Source organism: Buceros rhinoceros, unplaced genomic scaffold (genome assembly GCF_000710305.1).
Source record: "Buceros rhinoceros silvestris isolate BGI_N320 unplaced genomic scaffold, ASM71030v1 scaffold18420, whole genome shotgun sequence".
Taxonomy (NCBI): domain Eukaryota; kingdom Metazoa; phylum Chordata; class Aves; order Bucerotiformes; family Bucerotidae; genus Buceros; species Buceros rhinoceros.
In genome coordinates, this window is record NW_010390386.1 from 16295 (window position 1) to 36317 (window position 20023).

The 20023-nt window shown below is 42.9% G+C and overlaps 1 protein-coding gene across 1 annotated transcript in view; it reads left to right on the top strand.

Annotated features, from left to right (window-relative positions):
* The first annotated feature begins 2240 nt into the window (after positions 1-2240).
* FNDC1 (fibronectin type III domain containing 1) overlaps positions 2241-20023 on the top strand; it is a 43383-nt gene continuing 25600 nt past the window's right edge. The window contains exons 1-10 of the mRNA XM_010137700.1: positions 2241-2442; positions 4043-4141; positions 5617-5731; positions 6934-7121; positions 7780-7887; positions 11175-11363; positions 12073-14442; positions 16238-16350; positions 18057-18168; positions 19123-19518. Coding sequence (XP_010136002.1) covers positions 2241-2442; positions 4043-4141; positions 5617-5731; positions 6934-7121; positions 7780-7887; positions 11175-11363; positions 12073-14442; positions 16238-16350; positions 18057-18168; positions 19123-19518 — 3892 coding nt within the window. The remainder of the gene's footprint in view (positions 2443-4042; positions 4142-5616; positions 5732-6933; positions 7122-7779; positions 7888-11174; positions 11364-12072; positions 14443-16237; positions 16351-18056; positions 18169-19122; positions 19519-20023) is intronic.

Genomic DNA, 20023 nt, shown 5'->3' on the forward strand with positions numbered 1-20023 from the left:
GGAAGTGATTGTCCCCCTGTACTCAGCACTGGTGAGGCCACATCTCAAATACTATGTCCCGTTTTGGGGCCCTCACTGCAAGAAAGACACTGAGGTGCTGGAGTGCGTCCAAAAAAGGGCAATGAAGCTGGTAAAGGGTCTAGAGCACAAGTCTTGTGAGGAGCAGCTGAGGGAACTGGGGTTGTTTAGCCTGGAGAAAAGGAGGCTGCAGGGAGACCTTATCACTCTCTACAACTCCCTGAAAGGAGACAGGAGTGAGGTGGGGGGTTGGTCTGTTCTCCCAAGTAACAAGCGATAGGATTAGAGGAAATGGCCTCTAGTTGTGCCAGGGGAGGTTTAAATTGAGTATTAGGAGTAATTTCTTCACTGAAAGAGGGTTGTTAAGTGTTGGAACACACTGCCCAGGGAAGTGATGGAGTCCCCATCCCTGGAGTTATTTAAAAGATGTGTAGATGTGGCACTTAGTGACATGGGCTAGTGGTGAACTGGACAGCCGGACTTGATCTTAAAGGTCTTTGCCAACCTAAATGATTCTGTGATAAAAGCTTTCACCCTAGGCAGCTGATACAGCACAGAAACAGGTCCACGGGGAGTATGTGCCATTTCCGTCCTGGGAGGTTTTGAAGACAGAGCTAGGGAAAATCAGGGCTTGCTTCATGCAGTGTTGGAGATAGGTTTTTTTTGAGCAGGAGGTTAGAAAGGGACCTCCAGGAGTCACTTCCAATTTGAATTTTGCCCTTTCAGTTCTTTATGGTTGTGCTGTGCCTAGATGATCAGTGACAGGCATTTCTCACAAGGATTTCAAGAGAAGCTCTGCAAACAGCTTTGAGAGTTGCTGTGACCCCTTCTAAAGGGTAGTTTAATAGAAGAATGTTTGTTGAGAGTGTGTTAGCAGATGCAGCCTTGTCTCTTGAGACATCAAGACCAGTCAGCGGTTTGGTTATAAAAGGTGTCGCTCAGCAGAAATACTGGAAAAGGGCCTGCTCTTGCTTTATATAGGGACATGCAGACATCAATACTTACTTGAAGTAACATGTGTAAGTGCTGTTACAAATAAATAAATAAATATGAACTTCTGAACTGGTGCTGGAAAAAGGATCTCACTATTGCTCTGACAGGGGATACTTTGGTACATTGTCTCTCATTGTCTGTCCAGGTCTCTGGCAGCTGTTTCTGTCCCAGTCTCTTGTTCTCTTGACATTGCTGTGACTGCAATGACTGGCTTAGCCAGTGAGTGAGAGGGTTTGAATACAACATGGAATCTTCGTGTAGGCAGGTTCACACAACCTTGTGCTTGGTGGAATGGCGTTGCTAGAAGAGACTGAGGGAGACCTGCTTTGAGTGCAAAATGTAAAAGGTAAGAGGCAAAAAGTTGCTACTGGTGTGGATGATCTCAAGTCTTGGCTGGTGCTGCCAGCGCTTCTCTTCCTGCTCTCTCCTCCGCTTGCAGCCCGTGCAGTAGCATGATGCAGCTTATATGTGATGGAGAATGCCATGAAAACTGGAGATGCCATTCACAGCAACCAAACTGAGTAATCCTTGCATCGGTGTCACTTCTTAAAAGAATGTTGCCAACTTGCCAACAATGTAAAAATAAATTACTTGCATAAGGTACCTGTTACAGTGCTGGATGCTTAAGGGATCATACAAAGGGAGTTTGGGAAGTTAAGAATTGAAGCGTATGCAGGACAGAGCTGTTAAATATGAGGCTGTCAGAGAGCAGAACCAGTAGCAATTGGTTTAGTAGAAGAGAACCTGCTTTTAATGTGGATTGCTTTCTAAAATAGAGTTCTTTTAGAACATTTCTGTACTTCATTTTACGCTAAACTTTAGCACTTGCCAAAAAAAAAAAAATGTACTGGGGTGCCTGAAATAGGGAAACAGGATTTAACAAAAAAAAAGGGGGGGGGCGGGGAAAGATTAAACAGGAAAGCTACAAGACATCCCCAGTTTCTGCCAGGAGTTCTTGTATTACAATGTATTTTCACTTCTGGACAGTCTGTCTTAAGAGCTTGGGAAAAGATATTATGGAGTATTGTACATCCTGCTTGGAAAACTTCTTGTTACTACAGTTGGGTTTCATAGCAAAATTAAAAAACTTTCAAATGATGCTCTTTATTCTGATATTATATAATGGATGTGCTTGCAACAGACATCTGGGCTGCTATGCATGTCATGTGCTTCATAATAACTGTGGTGGGGTTTGTGTGTGTGTTTGTTTATTTTTTGAAGAGACGGACATGCCAAACAGACCTCTGAGAGTGCGCGTCCAGTCTCCAGATGGCAAGTTATCTTTTCGGTGGAAGCAACCTTATGGAGCAGGCTTCAGGAATCCACGCAGCAGATCCCAAGGTTACCTCCGTGGTTTTGGAGAGAGCAGTCGAAGGATGAGCTATGCTCCACTGCTGCAAGAGCGACAAAACCAGGAAGCAAGAAAACTAGGTGAGCTGGGTTTCCCCAATAACAGCTAGTGGAGCTGGCACACTTCTGTAATCCCCTGTGGCTTCTAGGTGATCACAGATCACATGTTGTAGCCATCAAAAGGACTCTTCCTATAAATAAAAATGCTCTCTGTAACTGCATTCTGTAACATGATCTTAACAGAAGAATACCGTGATTAGGGTAGAAGGTGCAGCAGAACATGATGATGTGCTAAAGACACACCACGTGTGAGTTACTTGTGCTAATAGCTCAGGGAAGGCCTGGGGAGGAGAGCCATAGCTTAGATTCTTCTTGCATGTGGTGGACCGCTCTGAAATCCATTGTTTCTTGTCCTCGTCTTGCATTTTGTGTCCATATGTTATTTCAGGCCAGTGGAGAAAAACTTAATGCTTTGATTAATCCATGCTTAACCATGGAAACTGTTTCATAGGCTCTCTCCATGTACACTCATGTGTACATGGTCTCTCCAGTTCCTTCATGAGGTCCTGGTCACTGAGGGCTGCTGAGACAGTCAGGTTGGCCTCTTCTCTTTCTCCCTGTCCTGCTGTGCTGCGGTGGCTTGCACTCGTGCTCTCTAGGTTTCCTGCTCTTGATTTAAAGGGTTTCCCATCTGTGGGGTTTGCAACAGTTTTATTTCCTCAGAGGCCGAGCGTTTCCCTTTGTGCTATTTGTGTCACTTGCCTGTGTTGTGGCTTACCTGTCTCTGTCCTGCTGGCTGAGCTCTTCTCGCCTGAGTGGGCACTAGCTCTGCACTCAGGAGTCTTGCTTGGCTCCCATGCTGTTTGGGTGTGTTTTCTTGAGGTTAGGCTTCTTTCCTTCAAAATCTTTCCTGTAGGCTGGAAGCCTGTCTTGCAGATAGTTTGGTCTTGGGTTACTAAATAGGTGGTGATTCCGAAAGCACACATGACTGCCGGAATTCCTGGCTTGCAATGTAAATGTCTGTTTCCACTTCTGCTTTGTGGGTTTTGTATTAAACACGTGTCTTTATCTCCTTTTCTCCAGAGAGGGAACTCCTCAGTCACCTTTATCAGTTATTCCCCCTTTCCCAAACATGAATCTTGTACTTTTTGTACTTTTTTTCTACTGTTCGTTTGATGGCCAGCACATACCACTGCTCTGCAGGTTGAGAACCTGTCCAAGCAGAACAGAGGTCAATGGAAATCTTGTCAAGGATTTGGTAGTTCAGTAATGAACTTAATCTTGATGAGAAATAGTGTGTACCATGGTTTGGAGCATCTACTTGTTTTCACTTCTTCTGTGCTATGTTTTTTTTTAAAGAGGGAGAAGAAATGTTGTTTAACAACCAAAGTATCAGAAGAAGAACTCAATCCTAGAATATGTGACTTTTGTAGTGGTCTTTTCATGTTAATGTTAATAATTTGCTGTCCTTCTTCTAAAATACCAATTTTTCTGTTCTTACTGCATGTCTGTTGAACCCTCTGACATAAATACTGTGACTCTAAATAAATTCATATTCAAGTAAGCCTCTCCTTTTGCACCTCAGAAAAGAATAAAATAGAGTTCTGTCTGAAAAGACTGAAATTTTTTTTTCAATGAAAAAGATTATGGGAAAGCCTCTGTTTTTTCCCTGCATGTACAGCTTCTGAGTCAGTTCATGTGGTTTCGCTACCATCAAGGAGCAACCAAGGACGGAACCAACCTGTCTATAGGCCATCTTTAACTAAAAGAAAAGTCACAGGTATGTTTCTTTCACATCTGCTGTTGATTCATGGAGATAGCGGAATGCAGTGTAACAGCCTTGTGATTTTTAGACTGAAAGTTTTTTGGAGCTGCTAGGTTTTTCTCAGTTTAAAAAGCTTGGTGAATGTCTCCAATTGCTCCTCTTAATTCAAGCAGGATTCATAAAATGGTACAACTCTGCAACATGGTTGGTTGGGTTTCTCTGGTTGGGTTTTTTGGTTTGGTGGGTTTTTATTCTCCTCTCTAGCTATTGGCAAATGTTATGCACTGCAATAACTGCATGAGAAGACTTGATTAAATCAGTCAGGACCTCCACAGCAGTATGCCTTCTTGTCAGATCGTCACCCCCTTTTCTGAAGGCTTGGTTTCCAGAAGCCTAAACCTGGTCATCCGAAGTTTTCACTTGCTTTGGAAAAGAACGCATTACATACTGCTGCCCAGGTTAAGAAGGATGAGCAAGGGTCTGAATCGTGTCCATGCTAGCACCGCTTTCTCACACCCTTGCATCGCTATGAGAATGAAGGTGACAGAGCGTTTTGAATATTTTGATAGCGTTGGAGAACACCTTTGTCAGAACTGAGAACCATGGTGCATAGAAATGCTACCTCACACCTTTTCTGGGGAGGTGATGCCATCCACATCTCATGCTCACTTCTCTCTTCAGGTACTCCCATTGCAAACCTTTGTGAATAGGTCTCCATAGCCACTTATGAGCAGTAGATGGGTCCTCTCAGCCGCTTTTGTGTAGTAGCTCTTTGGCTTGGAAAACCTGGAATTATCTGAGAACCCTCCGCATTAAAACCCTGACTGGAAGAAGTGAGACTTAATTTCCTGCTGCCTGCCTTCTGTGCAGGAAGTGCTGGGTTTTGGGGTAATGTGCTACCTGCTGAAGAAAGAGCAAACTTTCCCTAGACCTTGGGCATACATGAGTAAGGTCCTTAGAGAATGAAATTGTACTCCAGAGTTTACTGGCTCCCTTGCCTTATATATCATAAAAAAAGAAAAGCTGAATTGAAACAACCTGTTTGAAGCACTTAAAAATGTAAAATATACAGGAATTCTCCCTTGTGAGGAATTTTTGACAGTTTCTGGTTTATTCCCCTTCAAAATGAAACCAAATTTTAAAATCTCAAAATTTTTCATAGGGCAAAATTTCTGATCTCCAGACAGCTCTAGCAGTGAGTTTGCCAGACACAATGAATGTCAGTATGTTCATAAGACATTTGTTATAAGTAACAGTTTGGGGATTGATGGAATATTGAAGGACTGTAGAACATATTAGTACTCTCATCTTGTAAGCAGATAGCTAATGCAAGAAATGATGTTTTTGTGGGGACATCAGTAATCAATGTACTTGCTTTTCCACTACCACTGCATTTGTTATTCACCTGTGCTGCATGCAAATTATAACATCAGTTGAAAACAGTACTGGTTTTTATGTTACTGATACGGTATTTTGTTTTGCCCTTTCAGAGGAGGAAGAGGTGGAGGTGGCACAAGACATAACTGTTCGAGTTATGTCCTCTCAATCTGTGCTCGTTGCTTGGACAGACCCACTGTATGAAAAAGAGAAGGTTGCAGCAAATAGGTAGTTAGCCCTGTGTTTTCTTTTCTGAATGCATACAGAAGGTGAACTGCTGCCAACACACTACTGATTGCTTTTGCATTTATTTAATTACAGTTGGTTATGAGAATAATTTAGCTTAGGGCATAGGAATTTCCATATCCTACCTATGACAATGGCTGATAGCAGATGCTTCAGAGAAGCTGTTAGAAACCTGACGTGGGTGAGTGTGATCTACCCTCCTTGCCTCCCTGTGCTCTGGTGTCTGGTATTTAGAGGTCCGTGTAAGTGCTGGACTACAGGGGTAGTCATCAGTCTTCTGAGATGTCACCAGCACCAGCTGGGGATCTTTTGCTATTCACATGCTGATATATCACTATGGTCACCGTGTGTGCAGGGGGAGGGAAGGCCAAAGCCCACAGAGATGAGGTGTTGAGTTGGATTGCCAGCACAGACTACAGCTTCAAGACCACCATACACCAGGTGGAGGAAGCATCACTGCAATGGGAAAGACACGCATCAGTGTGCCTTGCATCTGCTGACCCTCCAGAACCCGCTGAGGCTGCAGCTGAGCAGGTTGAGGACTCCTGTGAGCAGGAGAGCTTGGCTCACAGCAGCATGCCACAGCAGTTGGAGACCGAAGTAAACAGAAAACCAGCAAAGGTCTGAAATCACTGGATTGTGTTGCTCAGCCTGGGTACCCCAAATAGCTGTGCAGCCTGGCACTAAAACACCCTCAGGGGCACAGCAGGAGAAGTGGTAATTTTAGATGTTCTCAGTTTCCTTGTGGAAGCAGTTATCTAGGCAGACATGTGGGAACCGAGCCGCCACTGCTGCTCTGGGAGCAAGGGGCTCCCAGCTGTCTGGCCATGCTCATGGTCACAGGGCAGTGAGATGGTGGTATGGAGCTCCCCTGGACGCCTGGCTTCGTTCAGTAAGTCTTTCAGCTTCCTCCAGGGGCAGGGAGTGTTTTGAGTAAGAGGCTTGAAGAAACAGTCTGTCCCTTAGGGTGAAAGCAATCACACTCCATTAGAGGGAGGCACAAATGTTTGCTTAAAACATGCTGGCTCTTGGTGGTGGTGGTACTTTGTTGTTTGCATTTGGGTAGGTTCCCCTGTAAGCCCTAGCAGACTAGCTGAGAGGAAAGCAGCCCCGCTCCCTGCTCTGCTTCTGCTAATCCTAGGTTTGATATCAGAACTTTTATTTTCGTGTGTTTCTGATCCCAGGCAATACAGTGTTCGCTATCGGGAAAAGGGGGAGTCGGCAAGGTGGGATTACAAGAAGGTGTCCAACCGGCGGGCATTGGTGGAGAATCTGGTGCCTGACACCATGTACGAGTTTGCTGTGCAAATCTTGGAGGGAGAAAAAGAAGGGAAGTGGAGTGTATCTGTTTACCAACGGACCCCAGAGGCAGGTATGTATTCAAAAGGTCCTTGGGGTAACACAAATCCTAGGGTTTGAGCTATGAAATAGGGCTGACTTGAGGGGAAAGCCAGAATATGTGGTTGTCTGGGACAGCAGAAGGTTTGGAATGTGGGAAAAGCCTTGGTGCTGCTGCCTGTGTCCCCGCAGCTGTGTCCTGGAGAGCACATCAGGGCTGCTTTTGTGGCACAACCAGAACAAGGGGAGATGGTTTGGGTTTTCCTTCGGGACAGGTCAGCACCTTGACCCCTGGAGCTGGGTGTGCCCCTTCCTTTGAGAGGAGCAGCCTGGCTGCTGTCCTCCTTCTCTGTGGGCAGCAAATTTAAATCCTGTCTCCACAACAGAGAAGCTGTGTTCCCTTTGGTACAGGGAAGTGGTCCATAACAACCGAGTTACCACACCGTTCTGCTAAGCCACAGTAGTAGGCTGGTGGAGACAGCCTGTTTCTAAAAGTATAGAGTAAAATTTCACCACGGGAGTCTGATAGAGATGCAATATAGGCACGCGTGGACCTGAGCCATGTGTGCTCTTCACATTTATCTTTGAAATGGCTGTATAGGAATTTCTGCTATGCGAAGAAGGAGCAAAAGGTGTGTCCTCTGTAGGTCAGCTTTTCTTACTTGCCTCTTCTGCATATGACTGTTTCACAGCTCCTGCCAGTGCCCCTGAAAATTTGGATGTTTGGCCACTAAAGGGAAAACCAACCTCTGTAGCAGCATCCTGGGATGCTCTTCCAGAGAGTGAAGGAAAAGTCAAAGGTAAGTCATCGCTGTTGGCTTTCAACACCCTCAAGGAGCTGGTCTTTTTGAAGCCAGATTGCCACTCTGCAGCAAGCTGAAACCACTGTGCCAGGATTTTTTCACTTGTTAATGACTTGTACCTGAGCAAGATTTTCTTGTTTCCAGCCCAGCAGCTCCACACCACTGCTGGCAAGCCATCGTCACCATGTGCCTGGGATGTCATAGAGCTTCCCGGGGTGTCAATGCGTGCGTGCTTACCTCTTCTTCCATTCATAAGCTGGTTAAAATGGACCATAAGAAAGAATTTTCCCAAGGGATTTCTAAGTTAGGAGAAGAAGGAAAAGTTGAGTAGCTGCCAAGAAAGTGGGTGGATTTTTGTTGTGTTTTATTTCTAGTGTATCATGGAAGGAAAGCCTCAGCCTAAGAATCAAGCACAAACAGTAATTTCAAGAGATAGCACACATAAGCCTTGTGTACTATAGTGTTATTGTACATGGTCATAGAGCTAGTTTGTCAGTGGCTATTTACTTGCACAGGATTTTGTAAAACAAAAAGTTCTCTGTTTTTTTTCTTTTGTTGTTGTTTTGGTCTGCTTTTTGTTTTTTTCCTTTTTCCCTCTGAAAATTAACAGGCCGATTTTTTGGCCACTACTGTTCTCCAGCGGTTAACGAGATTGTGTTCTCAAGTTACACAAGTTTCTGAAGGTGCTTTATCAGCTCTGTAGCATCTCAGGATTTAAAAAACCTTTGGCCTGGAGGGAAGTAGACCTGCTTTGTGTGTTCTTCAGGGCAGTGGTGGAATTCCTTCCTCTTTGAAGTCAGTAAGAGTCTTGCCAATTGCTTCAATGGAGCTGCAGTTGTGTCCAAGAATTATTATTTCTTAAAGTAGAGTCATTCAGGGACATTATCTGAAATTTCAAATCTGCTTCTCATTTTGAGCAGTCTGTATCCCTTTGTCCATTTTTGTCTGTTAATCGTTAGATGATTCATCCAAGACAATCAGTTTAAAGATACCTGATATTCAAGGGCTGAACACTTATATGTATCGTAGTTTTTCTTGACTATGAAGTGTAACAGGAGAGGTCATATTTTTAAACTAAATAAATGACAAAAATTATGTTTATACTGGCTAAATTAAATCACTGAATTAGCACTTGATAGTTGTTTTGATGGCACTTGGTAATCAGGAATTTTTTTCTTTTGGTGCTCTTGTTTTTCAACCCTGTCCTTTTCTATATTTATACTACATATTAAAGTAGTGGGAGAAAATGTTCTCCAGTAGCCGTTTGAGAGTCATGAGAAGTTACACCAGTGCCTCTGCAATTAAAGCAGCTCCTGTGTATCTTAAAAAAAACACACGCTCCCAATCCAAAGCTTACCATGCCTTTTATTACATTGAATTCTTTTTCGACTGAGCATTAAATGCTTTTGCACAGAATTTTTTGTTCCTCGATTTTGATGACCTATGCATGGCTTATCTCTTAACAAGATGAATACAGGCTTGTTTTCAGAAAAAAAAGTTTCCTGTTTTTAAAGGTGTTACTGTATTCTAGAGTTTTCTCATCATGGCACTGTGACTCCTCAAGTATTATTGGATTTTGTTTTGTTGACAGAGAAAACTGTCAACCCTCGGAATTTATTTTCAAAACCCTCTTTTGATCCAATTCCTGTACCTATTAGAGAGGATTGAAAAGAAAAGGAAGCCTGCACATGCCTGAGATCTTACCTGCACTCTTTGGGAGTGTAATAGGAATACTCCTCCTCAAACCCACAATTATTCCTATGGGTGAAATTTTTGTCAGTACAGAAAGCTAATACAGAGCACAGGTACCACAGTAATGCTAAACTGAAAGGTGAGAGCAGGGGCAGTTCCTTAAGTGGCAACAAGACCTTGCTTTGCTCTCCCTGCAGCGGGGTTTGACTCTGACTGTAGTTAAGCACCGGCTGTCAGATTTTGATTCTGTTGGACCGGCGTGCTATCGCTGCCATTTGGCAATACGCAGTGCTGTTATTTCCTGGTAGAAGCATCTTTTCTGAACAAGAAGCTCAATCATCCAGGCATGAATTTTACCTACTGGCCTGTAGATTACAGCTAAAACCTCTCTAAGCAAAGACTCAGCTGGAATCACTTATATTTGACTGCAGTAATGCTGTTTCTAAGATTAATGTAAGTGTTTTAGTGTTTTTGTGGCGATGCCTCTCAGGCTCCAGCACTGCTGAGGAATGAGTATATGGCCTTTGGAACTGACAGAGCTGCTTTTGCGTGACTAGGATCTTAAAGAACAGTGCCGTTATAGCTGTGTCAAGGCTCTGTTGGAAATGTAGGATAAGAAAGTGATTAATAATGTCACCTGATTTTAATATCGATGTCCTGAACAATAATTATGTGAATACACCATTTGGTTCTTCTTCCAAATAATTTCTGTGGGAAATAAATTTTTTTAACGTTCTTACTTGCTGTGGACATAGCTATGGTCAGCAACACAATTGTGTGTTGTCCACCATTGTGAACAAGTTATGGTTTGGAAGAATATTCTCTGGATCGTGTGTTGTTGATTGCAGATGTCTTGGTAGCTAATCAGTAAGTTCAAAATTTCTCTTTCTCTTGGGACGTCTTCATCAGCTGTAACAACATGGGTATTTTGATATCAGTGATCCATCTACCTAACATTTTTGCACAGTCTTTCAGACTAGATTTCCACAAGAAGTAGGACATTCCTTGCAATGTTCAAAATACGATCTGCCTCCAGTGCATTTTCTCTTTGTAGATTTCTTCTGTTATTTCTGATTTAGGGCAGTTAATTTTTTCAGAGGACTCGTTTTTTCCCCTTTATTAGTTGGTGTCCAGAAACAAAAAAAAGGTCTCCTGGTGCAGCACACCAACCCCCACAGCAGTTAGTGGTGTAACTTTCTTATGTCCCCACACCTTCACTGGAAGTGAGCACAACTGTCATCCAGCTCCTCTTGGTGACGCTTCGCTCTGATGGGCATTGTTGCTTATGTATTTTTACAAAGGTATAGCTAACATACTCTGTCTTGGTAATTAGGTCATTGATGTGATTTTGCGGTGTTGGTAGTTTTGTGATGTGGTTTTGTTTGTTACGATGAACATGTTCAACTTACCTACATGCATATGTGTATATCTGTCTCTCATGTCTTTATACTCCAGCTGTTGACTCAGCGTGCATTGCTGGTGTATTAATTTTAGTAATGCACGTTCTAATTCATCCTACCCATACAGTCTGTCTGCTGGAAACAGGACTGTTTTCAGTTTCCTCCTTCCAACCGTCTGCCAAATCATTTCAGAATACATTCTTTCATACGCCCCGGCTCTCAAGCCATTTGGAGCAAAGTCCATCACCTACTCTGGAGCTACAACATCAGCCATCATAGATGGTCTGCAGGCTGGGGAACGCTATATTTTCAAAATTCGTGCAGCAAACAGGAGGGGACCAGGTCCTCAGTCTAAAGCCTTCAGTGTCGCCATCCCAGCAGGTAAGCACTGGTTGTGTAGTCTGCGCATTCTTGCCTTGGTCCCAGTTATGTTAATTCTTACTGACTTAGCTTCCTCTGCACTCCATCTAACCCATAGGATTTTACTTCCTTGATATTGTTTCTGTTAGCTTTTTTCATCACTATATTGTCCAAAGAGATGCTTGTAGATAAGCGTTTGTCACTGCAACACATAAAAGGACATTTTATGGACATTTTAACGTCTTAAATAAATGCATACCATTGTTTCCTGCATGGAAACACTCTGTGCTCTTGTTATCCAAAGGCCAGAGAATATAATGCTTTGGGTCTTTGTTTTCACTATTCCTGACAACACTCACTCTTGAAATTCACTTAGAGTGGCTTACTCAGATACTGCTCACATTTACTTCTTGCCAAAAAGACGGTGTTGAGGGGACAGAAGGTTTGCTGAGTTAATTGATGAGTTAACTGATAGGATGTTTCAGTCCCTGCTTTTAGATAATTGATTTTAATGGCTCTAAGTTTTACCCAAGCTACAATAATTACACATAAGTATCTTCCTACAAACCAAAACTTACTCAGCTGGACTGCACAGGCTGGTTAATATGGAAATAATTATTGTCTTATATTCTCCTAAGCTGTTTTGTTCTTGCTACCTGGCTGATTTCTTTCTTGGTCAGTTTTTTGTGCTGCTTCTATTGTGAATAAACACCTTTCCCCCCCCTCCCAGCTGTTCATGAAGATTCAGTTGCTCGGCAACAAACAAATATTCAAGAAAATTCAGAGCCTAAAAAACCTGGGAACACTGGCTCATCTCCTTCTCAAACTTCTGTTTCTTCAAAAACCCAGCCGTCACTTTCCTCTAAGCAGTCGTCTGTTCGTTCACCTGATGTTAGTGATAAAAAGAGTCTTCTTTCTGAATATAAGAATAAAATCTTGACTCGAGGGGTCGTAAGTAAATCTCAGTTACCTTCTAGAAAGACAGGAGAGCTGGAACCTCATCTTCAGTCCACTGAGGTGACAGATCATCGTGATTCCTCCCAAGAAGCTCCAACGATGCCACCAAAAGCTCAGGATCAGAGGAGGAATGTTAGACCCTTGTCCCCTAGTTGGCCAGTCCACCCTGTTCTTGCCTCAGGGAGGACCTCTGTTCGAACCCACACATCAGAGGTGTCACGGCAGACGAGCACAGAGAAACATGAGCCACCAGCGCTGTTACCATCATCAGCACAACACTCTTCGGCCTTGTCTGTTCCTAAATACACAGATAATGAAACAAAGCAACTGAGACAAAGCAACACTAATGTGCCTTCTAAAAGCTCTTCCCATGCTCTGCCTGCTAAAAATAATGATCTTGCAGGTAATGTGGAAGGAAAGACAGACTCCATGTTGATGAAAGCGTCTTCTAAAACTTCAGAGCCTAGTCACTTGGCTTTGACATCAAATCAGAAGTCTGCTGTCTCTCATGAGGTTGCCCCAAGCCATCGCAGTAGGTCTGGCTCTTTAGGTCATTCACTTAAACACTCTTCCAAATCAGCAGATTCCCACGCTCATGATAGCCATAATGAGTTTGGCAGTGAAGAAGCAGAGGACAGAGCAGGACAGCCCAGTTCTATGTCACAGCAAACAAGGCTTCCCTCACGCTCCAGTTCTCGCACGTGGAAGGATTCAAAATCAGCTGTAGTGGCAGTCTCATCAAGGTCTGCTGTTTCTGGTCATGCTTCACCTCACTCTCGTCCCTCCACTAGTGCCAAATCTGACAGAAGGGATGTTGATAAGAATTATAGGGAGGACTCACAAGATGCAAACCCATTATTTGCTTCTCTACCCTCTTCCAGGCAGTCTTCTTCAGCAAGCTATTCCAAGAGAAGAAATCCTCAGGTTGATTCTGATTCTCACCTCAGAGAGACACACAGGGAAAAGTCACCTCACTCTGCCTCAGAAGAACAACGAAGTCTTGTCGCTGCTCCAGAAAGGCATTCTCTTTTGCAATCTTCTCTTTCCAAACATAAGCCTGAAGAGCAGGACAGTGGAGAGGCAAAAGAAATGCCTGCCCGATCAAAACCGAGTGTGTCTTTACCTAAAAAGACATTCCCCTCTCATCTTCCATTAGAGAAGACCTCCCACTCAGAGCCCCCACAGAGGGCACAAACCAGTCCTTCCGTACTACATTCAAGGGGCCGGCGCCTCCCATCTCACATCTCATCCCAGAGTAATGAAGAATTGGAGGAAGGTGATGATGAGGATGTAACAGAAGGCAGTGACAGAGCAAGCAGCCGCTCTGTGTTTCCTAAAGAAGTGTCCTCTTCTAGGGGATTACCTTCATCTTTCTCTCAGGGAAGCTCAACTTCATCTCTATCGAAGCAAAAGCAGCCAGGCTCTCAGGTACCTTCCTACAACCCAAAACTTACTCAGCCAGACTCCAGTTCTGCCAGTGATACAGCAAGAGACAAGCAGACTAATCCAAGGTTGTCATCCACTTCTTTGAGACAAGCTCATCCTTCATTACCTTCTCGCTCAAGGGCTGCTACAAGAACAGTATCCCAAACAGATCAAAAATATAGCCTATTGCCCTCAAAAATGTCTAAAGCTGAAGATCCTCGGAAAGTTCCTTCCTCCTCTTCATCTAAATCTCGTCAATCAGTTTCTAATGAAGAGGATGATTATTACAGTGAATATGATCAGAAGGAAACAGAAGAGAAGCCCACAGCTTTGGCAGCAAAATGGTCCCCTTCTGTTTCTAGAGGTGACAAAAACACATACGATGACACTACTAGCAATAAAAGGAAATCTATGGACACTCTTCTACCTCACAAAGTAAGCTCTGAAGAGGAAGAGAAGGAAGGAACTCCAACATTAAAATTATCTTCTCCTGAATCACCTGGAAGCTCTGCCGTAGCATCACGGATTACTCATTCCTCTAACAAGCATACCCCAGCTAAACCAAGCTTTGTCTGGCCACGTTCTTCTACATCTACCACCACACACACTGTTTCTCCAACAGTTTCTTCTTCCACTTTGTTTTCTCGCCAGCAACTATTGAACTCCAGGCTACGAAGCCCTTCCCAACGGCAATTTGTTAGACCTCCTTATAGACAAGGTATGCTGCTTTTTGTTGTATAACCTTACTGAATCGTGTTTTTCCTAAGGTCAGCAGTTAGATGAAAAGTCCTCCATCAGAACACAGGTTCAGTGATTTAATATAATGTATTACTTTTCATTTTGGTGGTTCTCAGGGAGCCCAGTTCTCGAGGACATTGCCTAATTGATGTAACATGGTGCCCGAGACCTTTGGTCTTGTGGTCAGATCTGCACAAGATCCCGTGATCCACAGAGGAGATGACAGAGTTAGGTACTAAATTAGAAAAAGGGGCTGTGTTCCTTCTTGAATAATGACTTCACTGAATGCTCACTGAAAGCACGTTTGTACTCACAATATGACAACCTCTCAGGTGTATTGCTCTTCATCTTAGGGATTACTGAAAGGCATTTGTAGGTTATGTAGTCCTACCTTACCCACACCTAGGCAGTAAGGTGTGTCCGCATGTTGCCCTGGAATTCTGTGTTTTCTTTAATTAATTTTTAAGCCACTTTCCTCTTTTTATTAAGTGATAGCTCAGGGTTGCACATTCCTGTTGAGGACTTCTCTCATCACAGTCACGCCCTCTAATACTTTTATGGCTGATTTACCCCAAATGCTAAAGGTCTGCTTTCTGTCAAAATATCTCCGGACCTTGCGTAGTGGAGCAGAGGCTGCACTACAGGTCAAGATGGGTCACCTATTGATTCCTCGTGTCGTGTATTGATTCCTCATGTCACCTATGAAGAATCCTGGCCACTCTCAGAGACTTTGTTAGGTAGAAATATTTTTTGTTCCTCCAATGCATGGACATCCAAAATAATATTGAGTGACCTGACTGTTTTAGTAAATACCTTCTATGCTATATGCAAATAACAGTGTTTTGTTCAGTGTGGCCAGTTTTGTTCAATGAGGACCATGCAGCTGGGCTATTGCATTTACACAACATGTTGTAATATGTTGCGTAAAGGTCCACCAGCTTGCACAGCTTTAACAAGGAAGCAGACCTTAAATAATACCATGGAGGGTGAGATGCGTGGCATGAAAGAATAACAGATTTCTCTGTGGAGGTTGTCTACCAGCTTACTGTTAACCATGCAGTCGGGAAGTTCATAGCTGAGGACTGTTCAGTGAATATTTTTTTTACCAGTTAATGTATATATCTATTTTCATATATATTTTTCTGGAGGTAAGTCTCTGAGCTAGGTTGTAGAAATTGCTGCCCTTTCTTTCTTGGGTGAACCGCAGCTCAGTGCCACTGCTTCTCCATTTCTGAGCTGAGTGTGGCTTTCTGTAGCAGTGTTTTTTCAGCTAGAGAGAGTCCTTCCTTTTACAAGTTAAAAAAAAAATGGAGGTAGTTCCCACCCCCCTCTGTTCAGTTCATGACAACAGCTTTGTTTAAGGATAGGACTGGACAAGTGCTTGTGTTTAATAACGGTTTCTTCCCTCTCCCCACACCTGAAATGTTTACAAAGATCACAAACATTTTAGTGGCTGTAGTGCTGTCTAGAAATGCTTTCTTCAAAAGCCAAGAGGGAATAAAGAGATCAAATAAATATGATAGAAACAAACCACGAGCATCTAACTTCTTCAGAATAAACCATTTCAGATGCTTGTGTCAGCTGCGGAATCTAACAGTGTCACAACAAGTTGCTCCAAGCAGAAATTAAATGCCTGGTTTGCCAAGTGTGGTGAGGGCTCTTTTGCTCTCATTTATGTCCAGGTCAGTCAGAAAATGCGTTTCTTTGCGTTATAAAATGTGGTTGGTACGTTGCACAGCTTTATTCAGAATAGTATGCTTTCTTCTCTCTTTCAGGTTACAATGGCAGACCTAATCTTACCACGAAAAATGGAAATGGAAAAATAGTTGGTAATAATGGAAAACCAAGTGGACAGAGAGTAATCAATGGCCCTCAAGGAACAAAGTGGGTACGGTGACCTTCTCTCCAAATTCAAGACGCATTAGCTTTTTATTGTGCTTACATTTTCATTAAGAAAATAAAGGAGGACAGTCCCTCAGTCAATGAAGCTGTAAAGTTAGGTTATATTTAGTGATCTGCTTTCCACTGTTACATTGAAATCTAATGATAAAATCTGCTTTTCATTATTTAAACATTTTAAATGTCTGATTTAAAGCCTGATGGCTTGAATTTTCAGCTATAGCATTACTCCCACAAATTTAGTGAAAGATTTTTTCCTCAAAGTCAGTAGGACTCAGGGCTTGTCTGCTGTGCAGTGTGAGTGGAGACTGCCTAGGGTAGCTGCTGTGAAAGATGTGTTCAGCAATGCTTGTCCCAGACTCACGCCCCAGGGAGAAGCTCACAAGCAAGAGTATCAAAACATTAAGTTATTCTCTAAGTGTCACTGTGTTTTAAATGCACATACGTAGGTGTCTTTAAGCATTTCGCCATTCCTACAGACCCATTTACAGTGGTATTTCCAGAATAGTTCAGATGCTATTGATAGGAAAGTCCCACTAGGTTCCTACATGCCTAGACCTTGTCTTTTAAAATCCTTTCCAGTGAGTTTATAACCAAACAACACAGGGAAGGAACTGGTGTTTCCCGCATGTTTGCCCAGATGCTGAGCAGGAGGAGACTGTGACTGGCACCAGTAGAGCTGCTCACACACTGCATGACACATAAAGACATTTATTTTATGGCCACTTCAATCTTACTGTTTGCATTAGAGGAACATAAAAAGGTGCATCAGGTATGTTACCTTCAAGGGAGGGAGGCATTTTGAAAAGCATGCCCAAAGCCCTTTTGAAGAGACTCCAGAAAGTGGGCTAAACCCCACAAGAGGAGATCATTGCTGCAAGCAGAATGAAACCCTTGTAAAGCAAGAGGATCTGTGTCAGCATCTGGGGCCTGGAGGGCTTCAGAGACTGATCTCATCATCTGGTGTCTCTCCTGATACAGCCTTTTCTCCAGCGCTAAGTATAAGCCTGTCTTGCCAACCTGGAACTGCTGCTCACGTCCTCTTCACAGGTTCCTCCAGCACTTAACACCTTTTGCCTTTTTGTTCTGTGGTTCAATGTCTATTACCTCAGGTTAGAACAGCATACAGTTCAGCTATTTTGGGATGAAATAGCAGCAAGGACAGGATTTGAACTGCAGTTACCTCTTGAATTCAACCCAAGCTCCCAGATATTTGTTGTGTGAGACTGAGGCTTTTCTTCAGTCTCCTATCACAATTACCTACTTCGTTTTCACTTCCATTTCAATCTAAATTACCTGGTTTAATTTCTTCTTTTTCTTTGATTAGTAGACATGCTTTCAAATCCTGTCTTCAAAAGGACTCAGAGTCATACTCAAATCAGTATTACCTGAGGAGCTGTGCAGCCCAAGAATACTAAAGGAGTTGCTCCTTTGTATGTGATAGCTATCGTAGGTGGTACGAATATGGTTTGTGCAGCTCCAGAGCCCAGCTCTTGGGGATTTGCTTTCTTCAGCGGTGATTTTTCAGAGATTCCTATACAATTAGTGACTCACTTTTAAAAGTCTGTGGGTGTCGTACCTATGCCTAAACATCATCACACTTAGCATCTGAATTTCCCCAGGATTTCTGTTGCTGTGAAATTTAATTTCACTCCTCTTGTGTTAGCTAAACTTGAGTTCATCTATTGCTTTTAGATTGTAGATCTTGATCGAGGGTTAGTGTTAAATGTTGAAGGAAAATACCTCCAAGATTCCCAAGGCAACCCTCTCCGAGTGAAATTAGGAGGGGATGGACGTACAATTGTTGGTAAGTGACAGCTTCCTTCTTACAGAAAAACCCTACAGTTTGTGTGCACATCATACAAGTCTTTGAGCTGTTGAATGCTTCAGGCATCCCCAGGTCCCATGCAAGCCATTTGGAGTTGCTGGTACCTCAGGCCTCCATCAGGCAGTCAGAATATTTAGGACCCAGGGAGGCTTTGGGACATCCTGTGGGGCTCCAGACTATGAGGCAGCAAGAATCACCCAAGTCCATCTCATTTGTATCAGATTTAGAAAGGACTGCAGAACAGAGACAGAATAAGGATTGATGCTTGATTATATCTTTACATACATAGAAATAATTATTCCACTATACCAGCACATGTATGCACTATACCAGCCACGTGTATGTGATTGTTTTATTTTTAATTCTAAAACTGACCTCAAATAGTTAAAATCCCTGTTAAAATCTGTGAAAACACTACTGTTTTGCATATCTGTCCACCTGTACAGAGCCTGCTTTTAACCTGGTTGCCATGAATATTTACAGTATCCAGAATTTGACACAAAAGTTTATCTGCCGTGACAGCATCTTACAAACCCATCCCAGTTTTTCCCTGGACACGTTTGACATTAGGAAGCAAAATATGGATTCGTCATACCTTTCATCAGTAATTACAAGACTGACTTTGATTAAATGCAGTCCCTATCTGCATTATGATTCTGAATTAAAACCTCCCTGTTTTCCCAAGAAGTGTTTATCAAAAAGCTGATAAAAGTGAAAACCACTGTGGTTTATCTGAGGTTCTTCTGAACCTTCATTTTTCACCTTTGTCAGCCATGGCTCTTTCCTAGATATAACCTTTTCTGTCAGTTTAGTTACAGGAGGCTGTAATCACACTCTCAGTGCTCTTGAGTTATCTACTGCTGATAAATACTATGCTGTAAGTCTGAAGTGGATTAATGGTAAGACTTATTTGGTTTTGTTCTTCTCTCCTAGATGAAAAGGGTGCCCCAGTGGTGAGTCCTGATGGATTACCTTTGTTTGGACATGGGAGATTTAGTAAACCTGTAGCAAGTGCACAGGATAAACCAATAATAAGCCTTGGAGGGAAACCTCTGATTGGTCTTGAAATGATTAAGAAAACAACCACTCCCTCAACTACTACTACAACAATACCCCCAACAACTACCACAACAACTACTACAACCACTACAACTGTTGCTACAACTACCACCACCACTCCTGAACCAACCACCACTCCTGAGCCAACCACCACTGAACCACCCACTGAGAAACCACCCCCAACCTGTCCTCCAGGCACCTATGGACAGTATGATGATGAGGGCAACTTGCTGTTGGGGTTTGACGGCCTGCCAGAGTGCAATGCAGAAGGTAACATCCTTTTGTGCTGTTTGACTTCTGTGGTTGTGCTATTTGTACAGCACAGTTACACAAATGTAAAGCAGGAAAGAATCTGCCTCTGAAGATTTTGGTCCTTGTGATAAGGTAGGAGCTGAGATTAGAGAAGGGTTTGGGCCTTAAATGGTTTTTCATTAGAAAATGTCAACTTTCCCCAAAGCTGAAGTTTTTTGTGGAAATGCATTGATTTCCGCAAAATTCTTACCCTGTGTTGGATCCAGTCTTGTCACATGTATTCATGCTTGTGAGCACAAGTGTTGGCAGTAGTTTTCTCATCAAAGCACTCACATATAAGGAAGTTCTCATTCCAGTTCAGGCCAGGGAAGGACCTGAAGGCACTATAAATATTGTCTATTTTGCGTTCAATTCTCACAATAAATTCTGAAAAGTTTCTCTTTGAGCCATAGTGGAACGACTTTTTGCAAAATGAGATTCTTGTTCTCTTGCCAGCCCTTGGAGATAGAGATAGTCTAGCAGG